At 50.6% G+C, this 27094-nt stretch overlaps 1 protein-coding gene and 2 long non-coding RNA genes across 11 annotated transcripts in view; 2 read left to right on the forward strand and 1 right to left on the reverse strand.

Moving 5' to 3' along the window:
• Nucleotides 1–1684: 1684 nt before the first annotated feature.
• Nucleotides 1685–27094, forward strand: part of LOC139078953 (uncharacterized) — a 33610-nt gene continuing 8200 nt past the window's right edge. For 3 of the 7 annotated variants that reach the window (XR_011532176.1, XR_011532170.1, XR_011532174.1), the window contains exons 1-8: nt 1685–3186; nt 18968–19125; nt 19784–19834; nt 20747–20789; nt 21368–22489; nt 23614–23812; nt 25486–25590; nt 26275–26362. This is a non-coding gene — a long non-coding RNA (uncharacterized lncRNA). The remainder of the gene's footprint in view (nt 3187–18967; nt 19126–19783; nt 19835–20746; nt 20790–21367; nt 22490–23613; nt 23813–25485; nt 25591–26274; nt 26363–27094) is intronic. The other 4 variants (XR_011532171.1, XR_011532173.1, XR_011532175.1 and 1 more) reach the window with 4 other exon arrangements.
• On the reverse strand, nt 4391–22296 carry PIGR (polymeric immunoglobulin receptor). Of its 3 annotated transcripts, none has more exons than XM_070591379.1 (12): nt 22117–22272; nt 21342–21418; nt 15045–15141; nt 14050–14394; nt 11761–12414; nt 10228–10569; nt 9337–9660; nt 8278–8449; nt 7766–7887; nt 6977–7108; nt 6799–6857; nt 4391–5735 (listed from the first exon to the last, which is right to left on the reverse strand). In XM_070591379.1, the coding sequence occupies exons 3-12, from the start codon at nt 15085–15087 to the stop codon at nt 5640–5642; spliced, it is 2289 nt and encodes a 762-aa protein (XP_070447480.1). In that variant the 5' UTR covers nt 15088–15141; nt 21342–21418; nt 22117–22272; the 3' UTR covers nt 4391–5639. The 3 variants fall into 3 exon arrangements, with proteins under 3 accessions (XP_070447480.1, XP_070447481.1, XP_008539949.2); XM_070591380.1 differs by having other exon boundaries at nt 21342–21421; nt 22117–22248; XM_008541727.2 differs by lacking the exon at nt 21342–21418 and having other exon boundaries at nt 22117–22296.
• On the forward strand, nt 8360–12117 carry LOC139078954 (uncharacterized). The gene is made up of 2 exons (XR_011532177.1): nt 8360–8479; nt 9937–12117. It is a non-coding gene; the product is annotated as an uncharacterized lncRNA (long non-coding RNA).

Genomic DNA, 27094 nt, shown 5'->3' on the forward strand with positions numbered 1-27094 from the left:
GGGTGTGTGGTGTATGATATGTGAGTGGCGAATGGTATATGACTATGATGTGTGAGTGTGTGGGTGTGAAGTGTGTGTTGTGTGTAACATTGTGAGGAGTGGTGTGGTATGTGTGATATCTTAGTGTGTGAAGGTATGATGTGTGGTGTAATGTGTATGTGGTATGTGGTGTGTGAATATGTGATGTGAGGCTGAGTGTGTGAATGTGTGTTTTATGACATGTGAATGTGTGTTGTGTGAGTGTGTGAATGTGTTGTTGTGAGTGTGTGAATGTGTGGTGCGTGAGTGTGAACACATTATGTGTGCGAATAGTGTGTCTATGAAGATGAGTGTTGGCTGCATTGTGGCTGGGCCTGCCAGGCAGTGCTGGGGATGTGTGGGATGAGAGTGATGGGGAGAGATTTTCACAACACGTGTGGCCCAAATAAAACCCTTAGAAACATCACATTGGGTTGTTAGAGCAAGAATTAGGGGTCCGAGGCCTGCCAGGTGGGAAGTGGATGTTTGGAGTCTGAGATCTAGGCCTGACCAGTCTCTGCCTTCGGGTGTTGCCCCAGGGTCTTGGGGGTTGGGCCGCAAGGGAAGGCTGCCCCCCGGCTAACTTGCCAAGGGGGAAAAGTTTACTGTCCTTATTGTCTTCTCCCTCTGCTTTTCCTTGTCTAAAATTCTCCTTTCTGACTCACAGGGCTGCTGTCTGGCCCTGGTGCTCCCGCTCCCAGGAGAAGGTCTGATAAGCTGAAGCACACTGACAGGGAGGGGGCTCGATGGCTGACGGCCTCTGGAGCCAATGCTTGACCGGAAGGGCTGAACCAAGTGGAAAAACTTCAGGGCCCAATGACAGGCAGGTGGAGGAAATAATGCCAGATCTACCGGGAACTGTTGTAAGTCTTTTAGGTAAATTCGTTTACTCTCCATAATCACTTAGGTTTTATTATCCTCCCTATGTTACAGATGGGATAAGAAGAGTGTTTCTCATAAGGTTGTTGTGAGGATTGCATGAGATCAGCATTACAGGGGCTTAGCATGGTGCCCGGAACATAGCATGAGGGCAGTGGAGACTGGCCGTGCTCATTAGGGCGGAGGCCATCCTTATGGGTTCTGCTCAGTTACTGCATCACCCTACTTTGACCCCCATGTGGCCAGGCTCCAAAGGGCCATCTCCTGGGCCTTCCTGGACTGAGGGTAGAGATCCTCCGCTGGCACCTCCCATGACTCAACACTGCTCTCCCCAAAGAAAGACCATGAGAATCCCCCTGCCTGCTGGATTCACCAGGAAGCCCACCCAGGTAGAGGCACCTGGCTCAGGCATGTTGCGGTTTGCTCTTTCCAAGAACTTGGACCACAGGCTCGCCTGTCCAGGACGAGCCGCTCTGCAGGAATGGGGCTTTGGGAAGGTTAACCTGCACAGTAAGCCTGCTCATGACTTTCTGCTACAAGAAATGGTAGAATTTTGGTGAGGAAGACTTCATTCCTGAATATGGTCATATTCCTGTTGGTATTCTAAAGTTAGAACCCAAATATGTGGGAATTTTGGATGAATTTTAATGTGATTTATCAGCAAAAATCTAGATTTTGGAATAGTCACCTCCACACATTTATTTATTTTTATTTATTTATTTATATTTATATATATATTTTTTTTAAAGATTGACACCTGAGCTAACAACTGTTGCCAATCTTTTTTTTTTTTTTTTCTGCTTTATCTCCCCAACCCCACCCCGTACATAGTTGTATATCTTAGTTGCAGGTCCTTCTAGTTGTGGGACGTGGGACGCTGCCTCAACATGGCCTGACGAGCGGTGCCATGTCCGCGCTCAGGGTCCGAACCCTGGGCTGCTGCAGCAGAGCGCGCGAACTTAACCACTCAGCCACAGAGCCGGCCCCCAAACCTCCACATATTTAAACAAAGACTTTTGGGTCTAGTGAGGGAGAACTAGCTGCCCATTTCTTTATCAGCCTTAGGAGAGCCTCACCAAGCCTCCAAAGCTGCTTGAATCTTACAGCTTGACTGTCTTCCTTCCCTCCCCTTCCTGTGTTAGCTCCCTGGCCAGCTGGGGGCCATGGTCTCAGTCTCACACCTTCTCTCTCATTGTGCCCTCTGTCTACCTAGATATGTAGTCTTTCTGAGATGATCTCTCATTGCTTTTATTGCACAGACTTCCTAATAGAGTTCATTATTTCCGAGAAGCGTGGCAGGGGGTGAATTCTACTTGTTTCTCAGCCTTGGGGACCAGCTTCACAGACCGTATCCCAGTCAGCTCCTCTCTGCTGTCTACTGTTCTTAGGAGAGATGTCCTGAGTCTTGGGAAAGTCTTGGGCAAATGACATATACATATGCCTTGGCTTTACAAACCAAAATCAACTGCCATAAACAGACTCTAAGCTGCTACTGGGCCTTAGTAAGGTGCGGTCATTATTACATATGGATTTTTAAAAAGAAAAAAAATCAAGATAATTCAAGAACTTGAGGAAGATTTTTTTGTCATCAGAAATATTTGAGTAGATCTCTGAATGGTTGTTGGACACTGATCATTGCTGATCAGTTTATCGACATCAACCCTATAGATGATTGTCAGTATTGGGCTGAAAAATGTCCCTCCAAAATTCACGTCCATCTGGAACCTCAGAATATGACCTTATTTAGAAACAGGAACCTTGCGGATCTAATTTGTTAAGATGAGGTCAAACTGGTTTGGGCTGAGTCCTAAATCCAATGACTGGTGTCCTTATAGGAAGGTTACGTAAGGACACAGAGCCACACGGGAAGAACACCGTGCGATGACGGAGGCCGAGATTGGACAGATGCAGCTACAAGCCAAGGAACGCCAAGGATTGCTGGCTGCCATGTGAAGCGAGGAGAGAGGCACGAACAGACCCTCCCCTCAGAGAGTCCGGAAGGAACCAGCCCTGTGACACCTTGATTTCAGACTTCTAACCTCCAGGACTGTGAGAGAATAAATCACCGTTGTTTTAAGCCATCGAGTTTGCGGTACTTTGGTACAGCAGCCCTAGAAAATTAATACATTCCCCAAACTGGTGACTTTTTAACTTGTCGGAAATCCCACCTCAGCTATAGACCGACTTCCTTCTTCACACAGGGGCACCTCCGTCCTCCTGCTGCAGGACGAGCAAGTGGACTCTGGGCAGGACATTCGTATACTTGCTATCACCTGCTGACAGTATCAGGTGAGAATAATGTGAGATCATCTGGGGCTTTAGCGACGTTTGGTGACATTTCTTGATTCTAGGGACCGGCATAGGCTGCACAAGCTCAGGACTCGCTTGCAGGTTGTTGACATTAATACAGAAGCTGCATCTCAGTCCTGCCCCAGGCGTGACCCTTTGGTGGGTTAGGGAGCAGCTTCCGGGGGTAAAACAGTGATACATTCTGACACCTTGTGGTTCTGGTTCTTCTGGAATAATTTGCTATCATTCCAGGAAAAGCTAGACACTCATCCCCGTTACAGAAAACAAAGAAGCAGACATTGCTGATGACCACCTCCTCTGGCCGGGGAGGAGGCCAAGGCTCTAACCCAGGTCAGGGCCCGGGGATCGGGACTGGGCACTGCAGTTGGTGGGGCTGGAGGGGAGACCGAGGGGGGCTGAAGTCTGTGTCCTGCCGGGGGCAGGCCTGGGAAGCACGCAGCATCCATTGGAAGCATTGTGTTCAAGGCCTGGGCAGAAGCAAACGTTCGGCCCGAAACCAGCACATCAGGCAGGATGGACTGGGAAGAGCGCTCTCCCGGGGAGAACTCTCCGCTCACAGGTCCTGAGGAGGAGTCTAGGGGCGGGGTGGGGGCCTATAGGATATGACGAGGTTTAGTGCCAGAACCTAGGAGTGGCCTTAGCAGACAAGGGGATCCTTTACCTAATCACTGTCCCCCAAGAGACTTTGGGTCAACTATTCTAAAACCTAATTTATTATTTAACTAGCTTCTAGTTGATATTCCTATGGAGGGAAGTTACTCATTTGGTTACTTGAGTTTTCATTAAAGCCTCTTGATCTTGGAGGACACCCCAGGAAGGTATGAGATTCAAGGGCATGTATTCCATGAATGCCTTACCATTTTTTTTTTTTTTAATGCCTAAGAAGAGCACTGGTTGTACTTGCTTTCAGTTCATTCCGCTATAAATAGTCTTAATTTTGTCCTGTGACACAGAGCTTTGGGGTCTTGACCATTGCAGTAGCCCCCAAACTATTCTTTTATTGAAGATCATCTTGGTCCCACTTGTAAGCAGTCTCCTAGCCCCCTCAGCCCAGCGCTGGAGGCGGCAGAAACTTTAGTTTAGACACATCCTGGGGTGCCTGAAAATGGGACCAAAGCAAAATGCTCTGAAAGTGTTGTCTGGGAAACAGAAGGTATGGGGGACAAATGCAGTCCAAGCCTCCTTGGTGGCAATCACGGTCTTTAATTATCAATTAAGTCACTTTTTTGATTTGTTAGCAAGTGCCAGCTCACAGGTGCTGGTTGAAGTACAGAGCTCAGAGGGAGAAAGACGTTAAACCTTAGCTCTCTGAAGATCAGTCCCTCCCTGGCACCGTCAAACATGCTCTTTTCTTCCCTTCTGTTCAGAACTCTTCCAAAGCTGGGGTTATGAGTGTCTGACTATTGTCTTATCCTCTCATGTCCATGTGAGTGACAGAAAGGGGAAGGGCTGTCTTCCCTGAGGTGGGGTTTGTGAAATACCAGTCTCCATTTACACATTTCTCTTCCTCCTCCTCCTTATTCTAGAACTATACCTCCACCACGAAAGCAGGGACTTTTCTAGAGAGATTCTTGGCCAAGATGACAGGAGATGCCAAGCCTAGTTTTGACACTAGTGTATCTCACTTGGCGCCCTTGAGCAAACCTCTTCACCTCTCAGAATCTCAATTTTCTCACTTGTAAAATGGTAAGAATGTGTGTTCATGACTTGTTGTGTATATGCCGTGTTACGTGATCCCTAAGGCCTTAGGACTCCAGACATTTTATGGTTTCTCCCAGTATGGGCAGAGGTGTGTATGCTTGATGAGGATTTCAGGTTGCAGAGAGTTTAAACACACTGAGAGGAGATGTGGCTCCCAAAGATTCAGTGATGTTTACAGAAAGGCCGCTGGTTGGGTTTGAGGCCTCTCTGTCCCTGTGTCTAGCAGAATGCCTCAATTCTAGTGAGTATTCAAATATGTATCTTTAACGAAGGAAAGAAGAGAGGATGGAAGGGAGGGTGGATGGAGAGATGGAGGGATGGAGTGGAGGGGAGCATCCCATTGGCATCCCATAGTAAGAGTGAAGAGAAGCCCTGAATGGCTCTCCTTTCTGAAATTATCTCCCTACCCCCCACCCCCTCCCAGCCCCGGTGTCTCTTCTTTCTGAGAGGCCCCTCTAAGATCTTAATTCCTCTTCCACACCTTGGGTTCTCTCATTAGAAATAAGCTGCAGGTGGGAACTCCTCACGTCATCTCACCCCCAACAGGAACAACGAGGCCAGGCTTGGATGCCGCTGAGGAGGGACCAGCACACCTCTGAGGACAGGTAGCAAAAGCCTAAGTGGAGTATGAGTGCAGGCAGCAGAGCCCCCCGGAGCTGAGGGCCCCGAGGATCAACGTGATTCTGAAGGTGATTGTCATGGGCGAAGGGAGGAGGCAGCAGGTGCTCTGCCTAGGCCTTGCTGGGGCCGTCCTGGATGTTAGCAGCCATGTTGTTGGCCTGGAGCAGGAAGGCAGTGTAGGCCATGTCAGCTTCCTCCTTGGAGGACTAAGGGGACAACAGGAAAGGAGTCAGTGTTTAGGGCATTGGCTCAGCAGGTGGGAGTCGGAGGGAGGGGATGCAGTAAATACCCTGAATGCATAATCTTGGCCCAAGCAACCCAAGCCTGTGTTGACCCACTGTTTTTCCAGCCCCCATGCTCACCAGCAGGGACTAATTTTGAGAAACGGAAAGTTGCAGCTCCTAAAAATATCCCCTTCTGTCTCACTACCTCCTTCTGACCCGTGGAGTGGAACACCTCTGTTGCCTGGGCCTGTCCCCGGAAGCTCTGCCCACACAGTCCACGGCTAGGCTAGGCCTGTGTCAGCCACAGTGGGTTGTGTTTTTCTTTCTCCACCAGCCCAGAGGTGTTGCTTTTTGTGTTGCTTTTCAGCAACACAAGGCTGGAGAGGAAAGCTGTCTCCAGGACTAACTTGTTCCCCTAATTGCTCCCAATGCTGGGCTCTCTGCTGCTGCGAGGGAGAGTGGACAGGACAACCAGCATTGGCGCCTTGGGATTTGGGGGGCACAAGGGGAGGGTCACAGGACTCCAAAGGCAGGAGTCACTTCTGGTAGGATTTCAAGTAACGTGGCACTTGGCTGGGATGGGGATGGGCTTCTAATGACTATCAAATTGCCCACCACCACCTGCAAATGTCCTCCCAGCCCAGGCAAATGGCTGGTACCCAGCAAGACCCTCAAGGGAGGGTGGCTGACCTGAAGTCCACGGGTCCCACAGCCCAGGAAGAGCCCACACCAAATTGCCAGCGCCTGACATTTGACCTTCCCACCTTGGGGCTGAATCTTCTAGGCACTGGCCTTCCCTACCCGCCAGTCTCTTGCACTCCTGCTTGAGGCTCAGCACCTGCCTCTGCCCCAACCACAGCAACGCCACAGCCAGTAAGATGCGTCTTGCCCTCAGGAAGTTCTCTGGAACACTATTTAAGCTACCTTCCCTATTCTGACATCAGCCCCTACTTTGCGGTAGTTTTTTCCGACGTCTAACTGCAGTCCCACGCACTACATTTCCTTGTCACACGAGTGGGGCCTCAGCCTCCCACCTCACCCTCACCCTTTTCGCCTTCTTGGGTTCTTCGGTCTCCACGGTGTTCTCGGTGGTGGCAATGAACTCTATGTGAAGAGAGGGGATGGATTAGCCCTCACTAGCCTCATATTCCCACCCAGGTGCAGTGTCAGGTCTAATTGTTGCTCTCCCGGGAATTGGGCATTCCTCTGAGTGAGGGACGTACCATCTTTTCCTCCGAGAGTTGTCTCCTGAGAGACTGGAGAGGCTCCCATGTTGTCGTTGGCTCCAAAGTCCCTGGAGTTCTCAAAGTCCGACATGCTAATGTCTGTCCTGTAGCTTCTAATCGAAATCCGGTCTGCGGGGGAGAAAGGAGCAGGTGCAGGGTGGGGGCTGCGTGCACGAGCACGGGCCGTGCTGCTCCTCTCTGAGGGAGCCCGCAGGGCAGCTGAAGGGGGTCAGGGTCTCTGACCACCACCCAAAGCAGAATGCAAATGACCCTGGTCTCTTCCTCCTTAGACAGTCCTGCCCTTTTCACGGATAACCGAGACAACAATCCCTGACCGTTGTCGCTCAGAGCCTTTCAATGCACAGTACCTTGCTTTGTCCTCACAGCCCTTTGAGGTGGCTATTTATTATGATTCCTGTCTTGAGCAGTAAGCAAACTGAGGCGTGAAATGGGGACATGCTGAAGTCACACAGCTGATTAGCTCTCACACTAGGCCAGCAGCGCAAGGGTCTGGGCATCCTGCTCGCCTCTTCCTGGCAGCCCTGCCTCTGAACTGAGACCCTGAGCAATGGGAGATGGCCTTCCAGAAATAACATTTGGACAGCATCACTTCATGTGAGTTTTGGGCACGTGTGGCTTTACTTCCCGCCCCCCCCCCCCACTCTCCCAGAACCTGTTCCTAGAGACTATAAGAGACTGTGGTGGTGGCATGCCCCCACCAAGGACAGCTAAGTCAGGCTGAGGGCTCAGGGTTGGAGGTGGGGCAGGAAGCACCTAGAGACTCACCTACATTCTTCCTGTGCCGGGCTCTTAGCACCCCCACCACGAGGACCCCCAGCGCCAGCACCAGGGCCAGGGGTACCAGGGTGGAGACCACCACTTTGGAGCTCCCGCCTTGTCCTGCAGAGCTGGAATAAGGATTCAGTTAGTTAGTTACCGAAAGGAGAACCTGGGAGTCCCAAGATATGCTGGCAGGTTGGCTGTGGCTAGTTCTTTCTCCCGGATTGATCGACTCCCTCCTCCTGATACAGCCCCTTGCTCTGTTCTTCTGAGAAGCCTTCCCAGACATGGCAAAGGCAAGGACAGAGCCTTTTCTGCATCCCAGGCCGGGGAGAATGGTAAACTGCACCCCAGCCACAGGAGAAGGGCAGAGAGCTCATCGGCCCCTCGCGAGGCAGTGAGGGCTGCCCCTGCTATCAACGAGCGGACAGGCTCTCCACCTTGGTCCCGGTGACCCAGCCTCAGGTCCTTGGCCTCTGGGATGTTCTCTGAGTGAGAAGTCCCGAATCCTTCCTCACCTGCCGGGGTCTGCAGATGCTATGCTCCCACCAGCTGCATCTTCAGGATCCTTCTCTTGCGTGTCCACAAAAAGCCTGGGATCCTGAACGACTTCGCTCTCAACCTTCCTGACACTTGTCTCTATCACATCTTCAGCAGCAGCAGCACGCACTGAGCTGAGAGCTCCAGACCCTGGAGAGAGCAAAGCGGGGCTGGATTATGGTACTGTCTCTGTTGTTTTCCCCCCTTGAGGTTAGGGAGTCTGAGGAATGGGACTTCATTAGGAATCCCAGGGTCAGGGTGAGATCTGAAGGCTGTTAGGGTAGGGTTCAGGATGACACTAGATGTAGTGGAGGGATGGTCTTCTCTAGCTTGTCACAGATGATCTCTGTCCTATTAACACCAAGTTCGTTTCCATCTACAAGGCTCCGTGTCATCGATCCACCTGTGCATAAGGGCTAACCCATCATTTGGGAATAGGAAGAGTTTTCACAGCCTTGAAACCCTGCCCGAGGCCTCCTGAGGGCAGAGCTGGGTGCAATAGTGCTGCCCTCTGGTGGTAGCTTGGTGATGGGCCCCAAGTGAGCCAGAGCCGCTGGACCCACAGACCAGGGCATTTCTAGAGGGACTAAAAATATCCTCGATAGGAGTAAAACATTTCATGTGACATTTTAAAAAGAGGCTTAAAATGCAAACTTACTAGAAGAGGTGGCCTAAATTTTCTTTGTCAGTCCTTGTACATGAAGGTCTCTGGCCCTCTTCTGAGAGCAGGCTTTGGCGGGGGGTACTGCGTGTGATAGTGACTTTGAAATTTCTGTGTGTGGAAGAGCTCTGAAAATGGTCTGAAGGAGCATCCAGGGAGGGGACTTGTCTTGAAGCTGAGGTTAAATAACAAACCCATCTTTTTTTCTTGGAGGGCTTTTTGGAGGGCTAAATGAGACTATATGGGGGCTAAATCTCCCCCAGCATCTTACAGCCAAACCTCGGGGCCACCCCTGATGAAGAAGCTGTTAGGCAAGAGTCTTCCTCTGGGGTTGGGGGCGGGGGGGGGGGCACAGGCTTTGCCCTTGGAGACTCACCTGTTCCCTTCTCCTTGACCGCCACATAGACAGCCACGGTCTCTCTGTATTGAAGGCCCTCCTTCACCCCGCACCAATACCAGCCCTCGTCCCCCTTGGTGACTTGCTTCAGGGTCAGGTTGATGAGCTGGCTGTTTTGGTCGCAGTTCACGACGGCCTGGCCGGAGCCCTCGTCTTGGCTGGGCAGGGCACTGCAGCCTTGGTCGGTCCACTTGCACCAGAATTTCTTGTAGGAGTAGAATTTGCACGGTGAGTGGCAAGTGAGCTGGACAGTCTCTCCCAGCTCAACATTCACAGTCTTGGGCACCTTGAGGTTAGGTTGTCCTGGAGCAGGGAGGGAGGGAGAAATAGGCACAGAAGCTGTCATTGGTGATGCTGCAGGGAAGTGACTGGTGGGGACCTGTATCCACAGCCTGATTCCTCTACGGATGACGTTGTAAGTCCATGCCTTACAGTATACGAAATACTTAAGAAATGTAATTATGTGCCCACGTGGTAATTATTATTGATGACCACTATGAATCAGTCCAGTCTAGCATAGAACATGGAACCTTGACATTGACTTCAGTTTGCTTTCCTTGCTCCTCTCTTCTCTTCTAGACTCAATACAAAGAGCTGCACTCTACTTCAGCTGACACAGTACACACTGTAAAAGAGGCCAGTGATCTTGATAATAGGAGGCGCTGTGTGTGGTCGTCTGGAGATTATGGTGTGTGTGCAGGGAACAGGTGTGAAAATGGGACCTCTCGACAGGTGGGCTCTCTCCCGAGGTCTGTCCCATCTGCATGGAGGGCGGTGAGATGGGAGGAAGAGCAGTTGGGGTGATGCTGTGGCTGACTGGAGGGGTCCTGGGGCTGCCTCCCTTCCCTCTCGCCCCATTTGAGCTCTTACCTTCAACAATCTTGAGCTCCACCATGGACCTCCAGTGAATATCACCATTGGTCAGGCACCAGTAGAAGCCGGCGTCCTGGGCAGTGAGCTGGTTGAGTATGACCGTGTAAGTGCCGTTGCCCGGCTCGTCATACAGCACGAGCCTGCCGTTGTACTGTTCGTACTGGTTCTTAACCAGCCCTGTGCTCTGCACCAACGGTGGGCAGCCGCTGTTTTGAATGTCTTCCCAGCGACACCAGGACTTCACGCTGTTTACTTCCTTCGGGTTGTAGGGGCAGAGCACAGCCACAGAGCCTCCAACCACACCTTTCACCACAGAGGGCCTGGAGGGGAACGTGGTCTCTAGAAGCACAGACAGAGATGTGGTGGAAGAATGGACACATGGTCTGAGCGACCTCTTCCCCACGGCCTCACAGGGCAGGGAGGGAGGTTTAGATTAGTCTTAACCTGGTCTTTCTCAGAAAATGATAAAGGACCCACCAGGACCAGACTCCAGGGACCTTCACCACCAGTCTGGGCATCTCATTCCCTTTCCCACCTTATTCTGAGCAGAGACTGGAAGGAGTTTAAGGAGACACCATCAACCCTCCTTTTTGGGCTTCTTACAAAATCTCCCTCTATATAAGTTTCTGGCTGTTTATTAGCTTGCCCCACAAAAATGGCCAGATGGATTTTCTCCAAATTAAGAAAATATATTTAGAACAGTGTGATTTAAAATATAAACTATGTAGCACAGATAAGTTTAATTGCTGAGGACCCTGAGGGCCGTCTCAAAGAGAAGAATGGCCCTTCTCCAAGAAGCCAAAGCCAAGGTTCAGGGAGGACCCTGGATGACTGACAATGCCGGGGAATGTGGTAAGGACCCGGAGCCGCATATAGAAGTGATGCACAGGGAATGTGAGCCCTGCAAGGGCACAAGGGCAGTTACTTTGAACTGCCAGTACTGGTTTGCTGCTTCTCCTGAGGGCAATTCTATGCAGATGCTCCAGGGTGAGAAGGAGCAGGGCTTTAATTATGTCACCACTGTTGATGTCTTAGAGCTGAGCAGGCTAGATCGTGCTGGATAGCAACCTGAATAGATGTTGGAGAGGGGAATTTAGAGGCTGGGACATTGCCTTCCTGGGAAAGCTTTGAGACCAAGATAAGCCAATCCTTCTCCCTTCTGGATGTGAAGGATGAGGTGCCATCCTGCCTAATGGTCAGGGTGAAGGGACAGTCAGCCCCTGTCTCTCAGCCTGGCACTTGGATTCCACCTTAATTCCTCACCGTGGTTCTCTGAAACCACGACAATCTACAAGTCTTGCCTCTATCAGGAGCTTCGCTCGCCTCATTCCTGTTAATCAGGGAAGCCATCAGAAGGCTGTGTGTTCTAGCTCTCCTGTACAACAGCCCGCGCAGCATCCAGTTCAGGGCTTGTCAGTGAGCAGATATTGTCGACCGATGGAGGAATGTTGAATAGATTCACAGGGAGGGAGCGAGGCTCTCACCTGCCAGACTGTCCCACTCCTTCCCTCCCCCCGCCTCAAGTCTCACCTTCATTGACAAAGAGTTGCCAAGCCTGGATGGGCCGGGATTTCCGAGGCTGACCATCAGAGTTGGCTCCACACAGGTACAGCCCTGCATCCTCCTTCCTCAGGTTGGTGACGTCCACGCTGAAGACGCCATTGTTGTTCTGGGACAGGATCCTGCCCTTAAAGGCCTGATTCCACTGACCCAGAGTGTTGGCGACCAAATTACAGGTTTTCTCTTTATTCTTCTGGCACAGGAATTTGGCCACATTTACCACCTCGGGGCCCAGGGCACAGTCAAATCTCACTGAGCTCCCCAGGTCTGCATAAACCAGCTCCGGCTCAGGCTTCAGCACATGGAGGTCTACGTTGCTCTTATCACCACTGGAATCATCCCCAGCCTGGCAGACATACTTCCCATCATCTTCGACCTGGAGCTGGTCAATGACGAAGAAGAACTCTGTTTGGGTGGTACCCTGAATAATAAGTTTTGCTCTGCCTTCATAGTTGGGTCCCTTGTACCCAGCGGAGTCGATGACTCGGATGCAATGCTTGTCAGCTATCTGCTTGCACACGGACTTCACGTTTGGAAGATTCGCAGAGGTGAAAGGGCAGCTGATGCTCACTTTTCCGCCTAGGTCTTCTGCGTAGACTTGAGTGCCATTTAGGACCCCAGAACCTGCAGGATGAGAGGAGGGGGTCAAGTTGTGATTTCACTTTCTTGCAGCACAGGACTGCTCAGTGTTCCCAGTGAGGAGCCAAGTGTGCCTATCAGCTCCGGCTCAGGTTTCGGCACCTGGAATGTGCACCCCCTCCACTGGGACACTATCAGAATATGTCTTCTAAGGCCCGGCTTTACTGCTGTCTCCTCCGTGAAGCCCTCCTCAAGCAGGCACTAATCTCTCCCTCCTCTGTGCTCTCTTGATATTTACATCTGTATCACTTATTACGTCCAACCTTGTATAGCTGCTTAAGTTCCCTGCAGGCTGGAAGTTCCTTCAGGGCAAAGACATGCTTTCCTCATGTTTGACTCCCCTGCAGGGCCCAGCACAATGCCTAAACATAGTAGGTGCCCAAATTATCGTGCGTTGAAATGAACAGAATGAATATAAGTATAGGGTGGTGGATTTTAGTGTATTGTGACAGAAGTTCCTAAAATTTACAACAATCCGAACATGGAATGGGCTGCATTGTGAAGTAATGAATTTTTCCGTTTAAAGTGTTTAATCAGAGCTCCATACCCGTCGTCTCCAGTGTTCTTCTGGACGTCTAATATAGGGTCAACTCTAAGCTCTCCTCAGCTCTTAAGATTCTTTGATTTTATGAATCTCCATGACCAGTGAAGGAACTCTTTAGTCAGTGCACAGAGAGTACTAGACATATCGCAACGGAGCAAAGCTTCTCTTTGGGAATCCCTCTAAATTTCCTCCCTTAAGACCTCTTTCCCTTCTAATTTCCCTTGATTACCTAAAATGCCCTTGCCATTGAACCCTTGCCAGAAAGATCTTCCCCATTTTTCTCTTTTCTCAATCAGAAGAGGCTTGTTCAGTGGCCCATTCCTTCAGTGCCCTGGTCTTTGGGCAAGAACTGCTCACTTAATTTATGCTGAGAATGTTGATGGACTAATGGGTCCCAGGTAAAAAATGCATTTTAAAACAAACCTTCTGTGACGCAGGTCTTCTTCTTCTTCTTTTTTTTTTTTTTTTTGAGGAAGACTGGCCCTGAGCTAACAGCCGTGCCCATCTTCCTCTACTTTATATGTGGGACACTTATCACAGCATGGCTTGCCAAGCAGTGCCATGTCCACACCTGGGATCCGAACCAGCAAACCCCGGACTGCCAAAGCGGAGTGTGCGAACTTCACCCCTGCGCCACTGGGCTGGCCCCTGTGACTCAGGTCTTGATCTAAAGGGTTCGCTAATGGCAGCAATAAGGATCCCTATGGAGCTCTCCCTGCCTTTTCTACCTCCCTCAGCGCATGGACCTCCTGGCTCACTTGCAGCAAACAATGAGAGAACTTGTGCCCTGATGCGCTTCTGAGTTAGAGACTTCATAAAACCCTAAAATGTTACAGGCCCTGAAGACCTAGAAAGGTCCACCCGCCACCCCCAAGAAGGTCCCATCCGTCTTGTTCCTGTGTTCTATTATGAAAAGTCTTTGCTTCTTGCCTCTGGAGGGAGGAGGACCCACGGCCTTCCCCCCCTGCGCCAGGACCCTCTTCTCTCTCGGGAAATTCTCCTTCCAGCTCTCCCACTGCACCTGAGATGATTCCCTCTCACTTTTCCACAGAAGCCCAAGGAGCCTGGATCCTTACCCGGAACGACTCTCAGCCTCACATCAAAGGACAGGCCCCGGTTATTGATGCCCACACCACACTTGTAGCTCCCGGAGTCACCCTGGACGAGATGGTCAATGTTCACCACAAACGTGCCACTCTCTGGGAAGTTGGTGAGGTTGGCTCTGCCCTCATAGTCCTTGGACACGTAGCCGTTGGAGGAGATGAGGGTTGTGCACTGGCCCTTGGGCCCCTGCCGGCACCAGTACTTCCGGGAATGTCGGTTGACGGAGGTGGGTGGGTAGTAGCACTTGATGGATGTGGAGGTGCCTTCCACGCTGTCTATCTCCGGGGGACCAAATATGGGGCTCTTCATGGAGACCACTGTGGGGACAGAAGACAGAGGCTTTCTGAGGCTGGGGAAGGTGAAGCCTGCTGAAAGGATCAGACTGCCCACCTAACACACGTGCCTTCTGTGCGATATTTACCATGTACCACAGCTGAACAGGCGCCGCAACTGGATAAACGGATTGACTAATCATTGTTAACTTTTAGTTGTAATTCCTTAATGATAACCACTTTAAGGACAATGGAATGGCAAACTTATTTAATGATATCCCTTGTTTATAAATAAAACCACTTTTGTGGGGTACTATACTTTTGCCGTTGCTGTCTATTTCCTTATATTTCTAAAAACGCTTTGTTAATGATTGTCTTTTTTTCCAGATAAAAATATTGAGAGCTAAGGAGGATAAGGCATTTCCCTAAAACCCCATAGCAACTCATAGAGATGCTTGGTTCAAGGTCAAAGTCCTTTGTTTATTCCCAGTGAAGACCCTTGGCCATGTCTGTTCCTGACCCCCAGCGCTTGCTCACCAATCCATTTCCATGCCTGTCCTTTCTGCATCATCTGTGTGACTCCTGCTCGAGGGAGTACAAGTACTGAGAGGGGCATCCCTGAGCATGGGCCAGATTTCAGCATCCCCAGGGAACTGAGTCCTGGAGAGGGGTGGGCTGGGACCCGGCAGATGTACCTGGGAAGACAGCCAGCAGGCAGGTGAGGAAGAAGAACATCATCGCTGGTGGCTCCCGCGGGGCTCTGCCACCCAGGCCAACTCCTTGCGAGGGATGCTGAAAGACAAGAACAGGGATGAAGCTCCTATGTCTTCCAAGGCTAGTTGACCTTAGAGTTCCTGTAACACCTGCTTGGTTTTGTAGCTCCAGTAACTGACAAAATCCTGTTGAGACAATAAATGGCTCCGCCTTTCCCGTTACAGCTCAAAGTCCCACCATCCGCAGTGCTTTTTGATCCTTAACGGTTACAAGTTGATTTTTCTTCTCAACCAAGCTGCAAGTTCCTTTGGGATATGGACACAGGTGCCATTTCTTCTGTATCCCCGGCCAGCAGGCACGGTCCTGAGCAAGATCCGTAAGATCTCAGGAACAGCTCACTGGACAATGGGTAGCACCAACAAGTGGCCCCTTCTCTCTGTGTCAGCCCTGGGAAGTGGGGGGCTGGCATATTCTATGGTGTGTTCATATGAGTAAACTGAGACCCATAGAGGAGGCCTAGTGAGGATTAAAGCTGTACACGTGACAATTTAGGTCGTAACCACCATCAGTTGCTCTCCTACCATGTTCCAGGCACTGTGTTAAATAATGCACTTGTATTATCTTACTTAAATTCCATATCCTCCTATGAGGTAGGTGTTCTCATCCACATTTTGCGTAGGAGGAAATGAAAGCTTAAATGTTAAGTGTTTTCCTGAAGGTCACCCAGGCATTAAGTGTGTGGGTGGAGGTTGGGGGAGGTGGGCAAGATTTGAACCCAGCTTTGTCTTACTCCCCAAGTCCGAGTTCTCAGCCTCCCCGCCACACTGTCTTGCACCTCAGACACGGCAGCATGCTCAGCCCTGTCCTTATTCCTGTCATCTGTGGAGTCCCCTCTCCTTATCAAAGCCTTGTCGTTTATACCGCTTCGCTGGAGCTTTGTTACTCCCTTTTAATAAGACAGAATGGATATTAGCACAACCATTTTATGGATAAGAAAATCAAAATCTTGAGATGGTGAACAATATGCCCAAGATTTCCCAGAGACTCGGTTATGGGGTCAGGGTTAAAAATGTGGGTGTTATGGCCTTTGTTATGCCACCTGGTGGGGCAGGGCAGATCAAGATGGAGACGCCAAGATAAGGCCACTCAGAGTGTGCCACGCACATGGACCTGGGGAGGGCAGAGGGTCCCTGGGTCCAGCCTTACTGCGGCTGTCTTCAGGTCCCAGACTGCCGCCTAGAGGAGGAGAGAGAAGTCCCCACTTTCCCAGAGACTTTGACAGGCTTTAAACTTTGAGATGGGCTGAACAAGAAGAGGGTTGAAGGAGAAAATGGTGTTAGCAAGAGCAGGGCAGTAATAGGCACCTTACTTCCGGGCCCTGCCCTCGTTCCCAGAGACTCCCTTCCCCAGCTCTAGCCAAAGGCAATAGATCTGTTTATCTTGGTTGTTTCTTTCCTGTGGGGGAATTTCCCAGCAAAGAACCTTTTTGTTTCCTTGTGGAGATAAAGGTATTCTGTTTCTCCAGTTCTCTAGAAGAGTAAGGGGGGCAGGTCAGGGGAGGTGGGGACAGATATGGGTGTCAGGTGGCAGCTGGAGGCTCTCTTGATTCCAGTTAATTCCCCCAGACCTTTCACACCAGGCCAATGATTAGCCTTAGCCAAATGCCAGTGTCAGCCCCAACCTGGACACACTCAGGGGACTCTAGCTGGGGGACCCCTGGAGTATGTGCCGCAGGTCATCTGGGGAGAGGGTTTCAGGTGGGAGCAGGTGTCAGAAGGTGGGAAGTCTGCCTCCTCTGGGATGCTTGGGATGGGCTGGCTGCAGAGTTTCAAAAATCTACCACCTGCCATTTGCACTGGCCTTGGGTGCAGCGGCAGGTGGGAGGACAAAATGCCGTGTGCTTTTAAGAGCCCAAACCAGCAATGGCTCTCCTTGGTTCTAGTTGCTGTTCTTACCTTTAGATAGGCAAGCTTCCTAATATTTCTGTGAGGCAGGCGTGGATCTGCCCGTGGGCTGAGCTGGGGAACGCAGCCTCTGGGTTAGTAAAAGTGATTTACTCTGGGCTACAAAGAGTTAGCTGCCAGGTTTTCCAAAGTGGGGTTCTCGACTTCCTGCCCAGGCTTCCTCTCATTTGTGACATGCTTGGATGGCTGTGAATGTCCACATGGGAGGAGGACACGTGCATGTACCCATTAACCCTTGCACAGCCTCAGGCCCAGGATGAAAGCATCAGGCATGCACAGCTGGAAGGGCAGATCTGGCAAAGGGTGACCTTGGTGAGGAAGCACATGATCTAGTCCCAGGGGAGATGATGGGAGGGCAAGGGCACCCACACCCTCAGGAACAGAAAATCTTTGCCCAAAGCTAAACTTGAAACACAATTTCTCTGGTAGCAGCTGAAAGGGCCCTGGGCTTTGAGAATCATTAGATCTCTTCCTCTCAAAACCAGCCATTCTCCCAAACCCGGGAGACTCAGGTCTCAGGGAGGTCCCAGGTCTGCAGTGGCCAGAGCTGGATTTAAAGAATTTGCTTAAGGAAGGAAGGAAAGAGCATGCCATTTATTGGGCACCTGCTCTGCACCAGATGCTTGGCGAAGGTTTTTTCTTATATGACTTCATCTATCATCACAGCAACTCGAGAGGTAGATATTATCTTCATGTGGCAGACGGGAAATCTAAGATTAAAGAGATCCTGGCCCCGACACCCACAGCAGAACTGGATCATTACCCTATTTGCACTCTGTGGGTGAGCAGAGGGGCCTGTTCTTTTGGGATATACATATGCTAGTGTATCATAAACACAGGCACCTTTTCTGGTCCTTAAAATAGGAGTTGTTTTACTCACTGGTGAGGCTGGAATGTTCTGGGTCATTCTCATTTTACCAAGTTACTGCCATTGACATAGTCATAACATATGTCTACATAATTGTGGATTGGGGCAGGGGTGTAGGCCAGGCTGGAGAATAGAGTTTGTCTCCTTATGAAATTAATCTAGCTAGCTCCCCTTCAGTTAGAGTGACTGATTTTCAGCTATCATGGCTCAGAGTCCAAACCTTTCTGCTCTTAGATTTCCTCCTTTTTCAGAGAGAGAGGGATCTCCTGGTCCAGGTCCTGGCTTGGCTGCTGGTTAACCACATGGCCTTCAGCAACTCTGGGCTCTTCATCTGTCTGGTACACAGCAGAGGGTCAGTCTGGGCTCTTACAGCCCCAGGGGCTTCAAAGGGGATAGAGAGCAGGGGCTATGGGGACCTGAAGCCAAGTTGGCAATTTCAGACAACTCCCTGTGAGCGTAAACAAGTGAAAACAGAAAGCTTGGAGCCAAGAGGAGTGGGGAGCAGCTGGCCTGGCTGAGGAAGGGCTTTCATCAGCCTGGACTGAATGGGCCCCTTCCCCTGCTTCCAGGAGAGCCGTTGCCTGAGGCCATCTGGGACTGCCACTCTCATCTTCCATGGGTGCGAGGGCCGAACACAGATGAGAGCGAGGGTGAAAACCGCAGCTTCGCTAGGGGAGGGAGAGCAGTCTGTGTGTTTGGAAGAGCCTCAGACTTGTAACGACGGGCGGGAGCTGAGGAGAGGTTGCGTCGTTTGTGTAAGCCCCGCGGTGTGAGAGAGTCACCAAGGCAGGGCAGTGCTGAGGGAAGGGAATCGGAACTCTGGAGGGCAGGGAGATGGAGAAATAACAGCCAAGGGGTCTGAAGAATGTACAAACTAGAAAGATCCAAGGCTTTCTGGTCCCATCCCTGTCAAAAGTGTCTTCTATTAATGCAAGACTTAAGCAGAAATTAAGAATTTGAAATACCAGCTCCACAAGGCTCTGGGAATAAGCCTATGGATTTCCAGATGGTCTTTCAACAATGACTTAGAACCCCTGTGATTGACTCCAACCCATCCTACCTTGACATGTAGGTATTTATCTCATCCAGTCTACCGGATGGCAAGCTCCTGGAAGGCAAGGACCAACTGAGATCATTCTCTCCATCCCCACAGTGCCTGGCAAGGACCAGCTCTCAGCAAAGACCGACCAGACTGGGAATGGTTACATCCTCATCCCCTTGCCAAGAAAGGTGAAGTCGGGGCTGATTTCTCTCACTTTGCCAAATGCCTTTTTGTTCTGGGCACTCAAGGGACAGTAGCATGAAGAGTAGCCTGGAGGATGGAAGTGAACCCAGAGGTCCAGAGTCCTGCTTTGTCACAGGCTATCAGGAAAGCTCTACCACTTGGACAAAACATGCTGGCTCATCTCCCCATCTGTATAATGGGCCTTATAGTTCCTGACTCATCTAGATTGAAGGGCTACTGCAGGATGGGAAAATATGGGGGCAGATAATGGGATAATGTATATGGAAACACTTTAAATAGCATAAAGTGCTCTTCAACTCTAAGAGGCTACAATCACTCTTAAGCACAGGAGGTGGGGGTCCGTGCACTTGGCTTTCATGTTTGCACTGCTCTTGGAGAGTGGCAAGAGCAGGGACCCCTCACTGTGGCTCTCAGCTCTCTCACGGTGGGGGGGCTGTGTGATTTGGGAGCCGGTTATTTAAACTCTTTGAGCCTCAAGTTCCTCAACTGTAAACTGGAGATAATTGTCCAGAGAGTCGCTGTAAGGATTAAATGAAACGACATACATTAAGTCCTTAGTATGGTGTTGGGCTTAAAAAAATGTTAGTTCCTTTCCCATCTCTTCTCTAAAATCAACACAGTCTTCTCTTTTTCTTGTTCTAGAGTGAGAGGAGAATAGAAGTCTGTTTACTGGGCGTCCTTTGAAGACTAGAGGTGAGCTGTCTATGTTGGACCAGCATAGGCTGAAAGAGGAGACACTCACTATGGCCTAGGGTAGAAGTGGGGGATAATAGTTACAGCAAGCACATGTTGAGTTATTTTCAAGTGCTTTACATGTGTCAACATTTAATCGTCCCTAGCAGCCAGGGAGGTAGGGTAAAATGTGCAAGCCCATTTCACAGATGAGAAAATTGAGGCACAATTTTGCCTCCTCTGAGGGAGGTAAGAAATTTGCCCAAGGTTACACAGCTGGCAAGTGACCACAACAGGACTGAAATTCAGACCCTCTGGATCAAGAGCGAAGCTCATAGCCGCTAGGCTAGACCGCGGAGGGTCTTGAGGTTGAGAGGAAGCAGTCAGGAGAGGAGGGAGCAGGAAATTCAGTTTTAGAGGAGAAATTAGTCCAGTTCTCTCCTCTCTGCCTTTCACGGGAAAGGTAGTTCCTGTGAAGAGACGCCTGAACCCAGAGGTAGGTGCCAACGGAAATTTCTTCCTGAAAAGTAATAATAGCTGCTATTTATTTAGCACCTACATTGCGAAGGGCACATGATGTTTGTTTCCTGTAACCAGACACCTTGCCTCCAAAGCTTCTTTCTACTCTATGACCCTGTGTCTGTGCCAGTGACTTTGGGACCCCAGCCCATCCAGAGAGAGGGCAAGACACAGATGGGGAAGGGCTCCACTGAGCACACGCATGGATAATGCTACTTTTTTATTTTAAGAGGTGGGTATTCTGTTTTTCAGGTGATGTCAAAATGTCCCCATGACTATATCAAAATGGCTGCACCAAAATGTCATTGTTCGTACTTACTGGGTGACCTTACACCACTCACGTTAACTCACGGAGTCTTCATTTCCTCAACTGTAGAATGGGCTCATGATACCTACCCCGTCTCTACCTTCCAGGTTTGTTCCAGGTGGGAATGAGATGAAGCTGTGAAAGCCCAGGGTAAGTGGATTTACTGCATGGAAGCTGCTACAATGGCACTATTTATAAAATAAAGCCACAGAGGTCTAGATGCGCCAAGAGACAGGCAATGATCACAGACCCAGTTGCTTTCCTGCCTCCTGGTTCAGTACTCTTTCTGGTACATCACTAAACCCGGGGCCAGGGAAGAGGATGGATGGAGAGTTCCAGAGTTGGCTCTGGGCAGACCAGACAGCTGCCTCTACCCTAACTCATGAGTTGGCATATCCTCTCTCCAGATGTTAAGGAGCCTGTAATTCCCCTAGTGAAGGGGGAGAGTGATGATGAAAAACAGTGCAAGCAGCTTGGGTTGAGGAACTGGGGGTGGTGGGGGCTGGAGCCTGCACAGCTGCGGCAGTTGTGTCGGAGGGTCCCATGGCAGGCTTGGGGATGCCATCATGATGAGCAAGGGGAGAACACGGAGGGAAGGGAGGCCCATGTCTGAGGCCTCCTGGCTGGAGAGCCAGGAAGAGCATCAGGACTTGGGAATGCTGCCTGTGTTTGGAAGGGGACTCTGCCGCATGTCTCACTTACCCTGGAGGACCTCCTTTTCCCACCAGAGCAAGGACAGGACAAGACGATGGTGCACTATGCTTCAGGGTGGCAGGAGTCTACTGGAGCAAAGAGGGGTTGAAATCGGAAAGGATCTCAGAGCCTCTTTGAAGCCCAGAAAAAGGGCAGCACATGCCGTCAGCAGAAAGCTGGAAGTGGACAGCTTCAAAGACCAGAGGAGAACCTGCTGTGTGTGGGTGTGTGGGCACTTTACATGCCTTATCTCATCCAGTCTGTCTGGGGCTCCATAAGTCCTTGAGTAATTGAACTAAACTGAAAAACAATTGCGATTTTGCTCTGGAGGTTACAAAGCAACTTCACACATATTTTCTCATCTGAACCTCACATCGACCCTGAATGATGGGTGTTATTTATATCCCCATTTTACAGATTAAGAAACTGAGGCTCAGAGAATGATTAGGTGACTGGCCCAAAGTCATACAGTTAAAACTATGGAGGGGCTGGTAAGGAATTCAGGGACCAAACTCGGAGAGGAACTACACACGCTGACCACAGACATTCCTGCTTCCCACCTGCTGATATTTCGCAGAAAAGTGGGGCGGGGGGCTTCCACACACGTGTCCTTACTCTCCCTCGAGGGCAGACCTCTACTCCCCCACCACACGCTCAGGACACAGGCTTTCGCCCCTGTCCTCCTCACCCACTCTCTGTAGGCCGAGAGTTGTGAATGAGCCACCATCCCTGGGTCCTTCCCAGATGGCATCCCGTCCAGGGATCCCAGAGCAGCCACACTTACTTTTACCACTTCCTTCTCCCCAGTCGACTCGGTTTCGGGGGCACAGCCTGTCAGCCAGACGGCAGCCCCTGCCTTTCTAGAAGTTGCCAGCAGGACACTGGATGCTGCTGCCAAAACCGAAACTGTGTGCAGTGCTGGACCCACACCTGGGCTCTTAAAGGGACACTCTCCCCCAGGCATGGCGGCCAGCCAGGGGCACGTGACTCTCACAGATCCTTTCCTTTCAACTTTCCTAGCTGGCTCCATTTGCTTCCCTTTGACCTTGGGGAGACTCTGTTACTTGGGGATTCTCCATCATTGCAGCTGCAGGATGCAAGACAGAGCATCAAGCCTGAAGAGCCTGTTCTGCCGCTCTCTAGCTGCAAGACCTTAGGCAAGTCACCTTCACATTTCTTTTCATCTGGAAAATAGGGATAGTAATTACCAACCCCACAGGGAGAAGATATAACCAGACATTAGATGTGAAACACATGGCCCGGGGCATAGTATGAAATTGATGTGCATTCGATGGGGCACAGGTGGCAGGGATGGCTCTCAGTCCTTGGTCTCACGTCTCCACTCACTCGGAACATCGCCCCACTCCCTAGGATACTTAGCCTGGATTAAGTCCACTCTTTACTCATCTTTTGCAAAGCGCCTTTTACCAGCTCCAGCGCTTCCAGCCACATGGGGGGCCGTGGCTCTTCCCTTTCATGCCCTGCAGGAATTAAAGACTCTGGCTGCTTCTGGGCTCCCCTGAAAATGGCGGACCTTGGAGTCTTGTTGGGAGCTGGGCTTGGCACCACAGCAAAGAGGGCACTGATCTGCCGAGCCGGGTAGAAATCTCTTTCTCTTAGTTGGTCCTTGGAGCAATCTCTCTCCCTTAGTTGGTCCTTGGAAGTCCCCCGGACACGGCCTGGTTAGGACTCCCAGGCAGTCCCCAAAAGATTTTAGCAGTCCTGCATCACACGAGTGAAGCCCACTCCCCAGCACACACGCACATCCCCCACCCCCCCACAGCCCCACACAGAAGCCTGCCCCATCCTACCTGCGCGGGGCTGACCAGGCTCTCCCTACAGTATCCTGCAGGCCAAACCCCAAAGGGGAAGGAGGAAAGGAGAAATAGAACCCTGGAAAAACAGGGCAGTCAGAGCCCTGGTCTTATTTTAGCTAACCACTCACTCGTGGTAGGGTAGCAACCTGGAAACACAGATTTGACAGTATTTTCTATTATGGAGCTTAATTTCAGACCCCAAACCCAAAATCTGACTGACGTAAGGAAAAAATTGCCTAGTCACTTCCAGGCAAACTCGATCCAATTCAGCAATACCTCTGTCACTTCACTCCTCATTTAAAACTCTGTCTCCGTCAGGATTTCCTATCCTTCTTGTCTGCCTTCTCTCCTCTGGGGCTTATGTTAGGTGTGGGGTAAGTGGGCCCGTGAGGGGTGGCTTTGCCCGTGATGCTTTGGGAGCGCTGGGAAGGAGTGCTCCATTACTTTGGTCTGCTTTGTCATAGTGCTGTGTTGGCCTTGTGCTCCAGAAGGAAGTTGTCCTGTCTTTTAAGATGGAACTCGACTTGCAGTCATTGGGCCTTTATCCCTGTTCATCCGAGAGGTCTGGTCCACTCTGCGCTCTCCTTGTCTCTACTGCTGGGCTCCTTTGGCTAGGACTTCCAGGCCCCCTCGGCCCTTCCTTGCCGTTCCTGTGGGTGCAGGGTAAGTTTGGCCAATCTGTGTCTCTCTGAGCCTTGGGGACATCCTGTGCACAAAGCCTCATTCTCCCCTAGAACCCCTTGTGGGCTTCTGTGCTCGAACATTCCTGTGTAATTGGGGCTGCAATGGATATTGGCAAGACTGCTGGCTACCAAAGTCCTGTATGGGACAAGCCAGCTGCAGCCCCCCTTGGCTCCAGCATCTCCAGACCCTTCTAGATCTCTCTGTCATTATGGATCTCCTCTCCTCGCTTGCAGCCGGGGACTACACCCCATGGTGGTGGGTGGGAGGGCACAAAGATACACCAACAGCTAAGTGGTCTTTCTTTCCCCTCAGCAATCTTTCTCCTCCCCAGTTCCAGGGTCTGTATCTAGTGGGAGGATGTAAGGGGAGATGGAGATGGTGTGGGGACAGTGAGGGAATAAGCCTGGTTCTGCCAGACTATGGCTTCCTTCAAAGGTTCTCTGTCTTATGCCTTTCTCCTTTAGAAGTGGATCATTAAGATATTTGTAGATTTTGTTTTCTTATTCCTCGTTAACTCACATTCCCCAGAGCAGGGGGTAAATTGCGTCTAGTTGTCTGGGCTGGTAGGAGTTCAGGGAGGCCCATCCACGAAACAGCTGCTCTCATGCTTCCCCGGGGCCCCCAGATCTCCTTCCCTGCCCCCTTATTCTATGATGGTGGGATCATGTCCTGGTGTGTGTTCCCAGGAGTCCCCATAACTATCTTAGCAGACTGTGTCAGGCACACACGTGTGTGCATGGGCACACACACGCATGCACACACACACCCCTGAAGCCCACCTGGCCCACTGGTCCAGCTTAGGGAAAGGGGAACATGAGAAGCGGAACCTGGAGAAGAGCCAAGAAGCAGAGTCCTGCATCCTGTTTTGGGCTCAGCCACATGCTAGTGGTGTGATTGGAGTCCCCCAGCTTCCCCTCTCTCACTGTGGTTTCCCCATCTGTAACTCAGCGGCTCTAAAACATCCCAGTCATCAGGAGGGAGGGACTGGCCAAGAGGGCCAACAGCCCAGCTCAATAGTAATGACCATGACAGCAGTAATCGTACCTTCCAAAACTTACGTCACTTCATCTGCTTTAAAAGCTCCCCTTCCCTTTTAAAATAATAACATGAGAAGAAAATAGTGATCAGAAGAACGTCTTTTCATTTGATTCTCATGGCTCAGGGACTGGCATGAGTCAGTGTGGGGAAGTGCAGAGCCCTGGTCTGGGGTCAGAACCTCTGTGTCCAGGCTCTGGCTCTGCCTCTAACTGGCTAAGTGACCTTTGCCGAATTGCTTCTTCCTTTAGGGCTGTGGTTTCAACTGTTAAATGGGAGGCTGGGCCAAATGGTTCCCAAGGCTCCTCCGGTTCTAGGATTCTGGGTTCTGGTTGAGTACTGCATTAGTTTCCTGTGGCTGCAGTAACAAATTATCATAACCTTGGTGACTTAAAACAACAAAAATGTATTCTCTCTTAGTTCTGGAGGCCAAAGGTCTGAAGTCAAGGTGTGGACAGGGCCATGCTCCCTCTGGGGGACTCTGTCCCTCACCTCTTCTAGCTTCTGGTGGCTGCTGGCATTCCTTGGCTGGTAGCTCTATCGCCCTAGTCTCTACCCTTGTGTTCATCCTGCCCTCTGTGTGTGTCTCAAATGTTTCTCTGCCTCTCTCTAATAAGGACCCTTGTGATGGCACTTACGGTCCGCCCAGATGATCCAGGAGATCTCCTCATCTCAAGCTTCTGAACAGAATCACACCTGCAAAGACTCTTTTCCCAAATAAGGTAACATTTACAGATTCCAGGGACCAGGGTCGGACACGTCTTTGGGGGGCCATTTTTCAGCCCACCACAAGCATCTACTATGTCCATGACCTGTTTGAGGTTCAGGGAGATGCAAGACGTGCAGGAGTGTTCATCCATGTTCCCCAAGGGCACGCGGTCTGATGGAGGAGTCATTGCCCCCACACACCACTGCCAAGGAGCAACACCAGCTGGGCAGCAGCCAGGACGAAGAGGCAAAGCAGCCTTGTGGACAGTGTATCGGCTCCAGCCCCAGAGCACCCTGGGTTCACGTCCAGCCCCTGCCACTTGCCAGCAAGTGGACCCTTGACAAGTTACTTAATATCTCTGAACCTTAGTTTTCTCATTTATAAAATGGGGCTAATTATCCTCCCCCATAAGTATGTTACAAAGATTAAGTATAATTTGTGCAGTGGCTGGCATCTAACAGCTGCTTATGATTCAGCTTCAAATGAATGGGACAACACAGCCTTTCAGAACAAAGAGTGATTCCCCACTGATCAATGAAGAGCTAAGGGCCCAGAAGTGGAATGACTTGTCCAATTTTGCACAGTGAGGCAATGGCATAGAGGAGTCGAGAACCAAGGTCTCCCAATATCGGGCGTTTCCCTCCAGTTCTCCAAGCTTTCACTCTTCCGACAAATCTTTTGAATTGTGTTTCCACAGGCAGCAAATGACTTCTGTTTGCACCTTTGATTGATTCAGGGATTGGAGAAGACCAAGTACACAAGCACATGCAGGTCCAGCTCTTCAGGTTGGTGGCATTAGCTGATGCTCCAAGGCCCTAGGTTGACCCAGCGCCAATAGAGAAGGGGAGGCCTGAGCCATACAATCCTTCCCCACCTCTCCACTGCCCTTCCAACATTGCTCACTGTGGATGCTTCTTATGAATGTGGCTTTTCCCAGAAGAGTGAGATAGGAGCGGACAGATGAAATGCCTATCACTGCTGTTTACTGCCAGCTCTCTGCTCCCATGTGAAGCTCTTCTGATTAGTCAACATTTAACCCCTGTCTTGAGTCAATGTTTAATCCCAGGCCAGCCAGCCCTAAAATCCAGCATTCCTCGGCCAGCCAATAACATAACAGTCATTTCAGTGTCAACCATTGGAAAATAGAATTGTGACAGTGAATCTACCAAAGCTGGATGGCTAACCCCCTCCCTTTATTTTAAGGATATTGACTGTTTGGGATTATCCATGTCCAAGTAGCCCCAGTGTCACCATTAGCAGATAATGATCTTGTATTTCCTGACCTTAGGTGTCATCCATTGGCCAAGAGCTTTACATCCATTTACTCTTCCTGTTCTAATTTTGCCTTTCGGGCTGGAGAGAGGACATGAGATGGGAACTACTGCCATTGTTGCTCAGCTGAGTGCTGCTGGCTGGCCACATGGTCCCTAGTATGGTCACTGGTTGGAATCCCACTAAGAGAGTGGAGACTGGAATAGTCCAGTAGGCTGGGCTCAGCCAAGCTCTTTGGGAGTTTC

The sequence above is a fragment of the Equus przewalskii genome, chromosome 23, assembly GCF_037783145.1.
Source record: "Equus przewalskii isolate Varuska chromosome 23, EquPr2, whole genome shotgun sequence".
Classification (NCBI taxonomy): Eukaryota; Metazoa; Chordata; class Mammalia; order Perissodactyla; family Equidae; genus Equus; species Equus przewalskii.

Bases quoted from the DNA above. Each gene is read 5' to 3' on its own strand.
- PIGR (XM_008541727.2), bottom strand. From the start codon at position 22,296: ATGCCTGGGGGAGAGTGTCCCTTTAAGAGCCCAGGTGTGGGTCCAGCA. The intron at 15,142-22,116 runs GTAAGTGTGGCT...CTTGTCTTTCAG, and splicing joins GGGAGAAGGAAGTGGTAAAA to CATCCCTCGCAAGGAGTTGG. The intron at 6,858-6,976 runs GTACGTCCCTCA...CTCTTCACATAG, and splicing joins AACTCTCGGAGGAAAAGATG to AGTTCATTGCCACCACCGAG.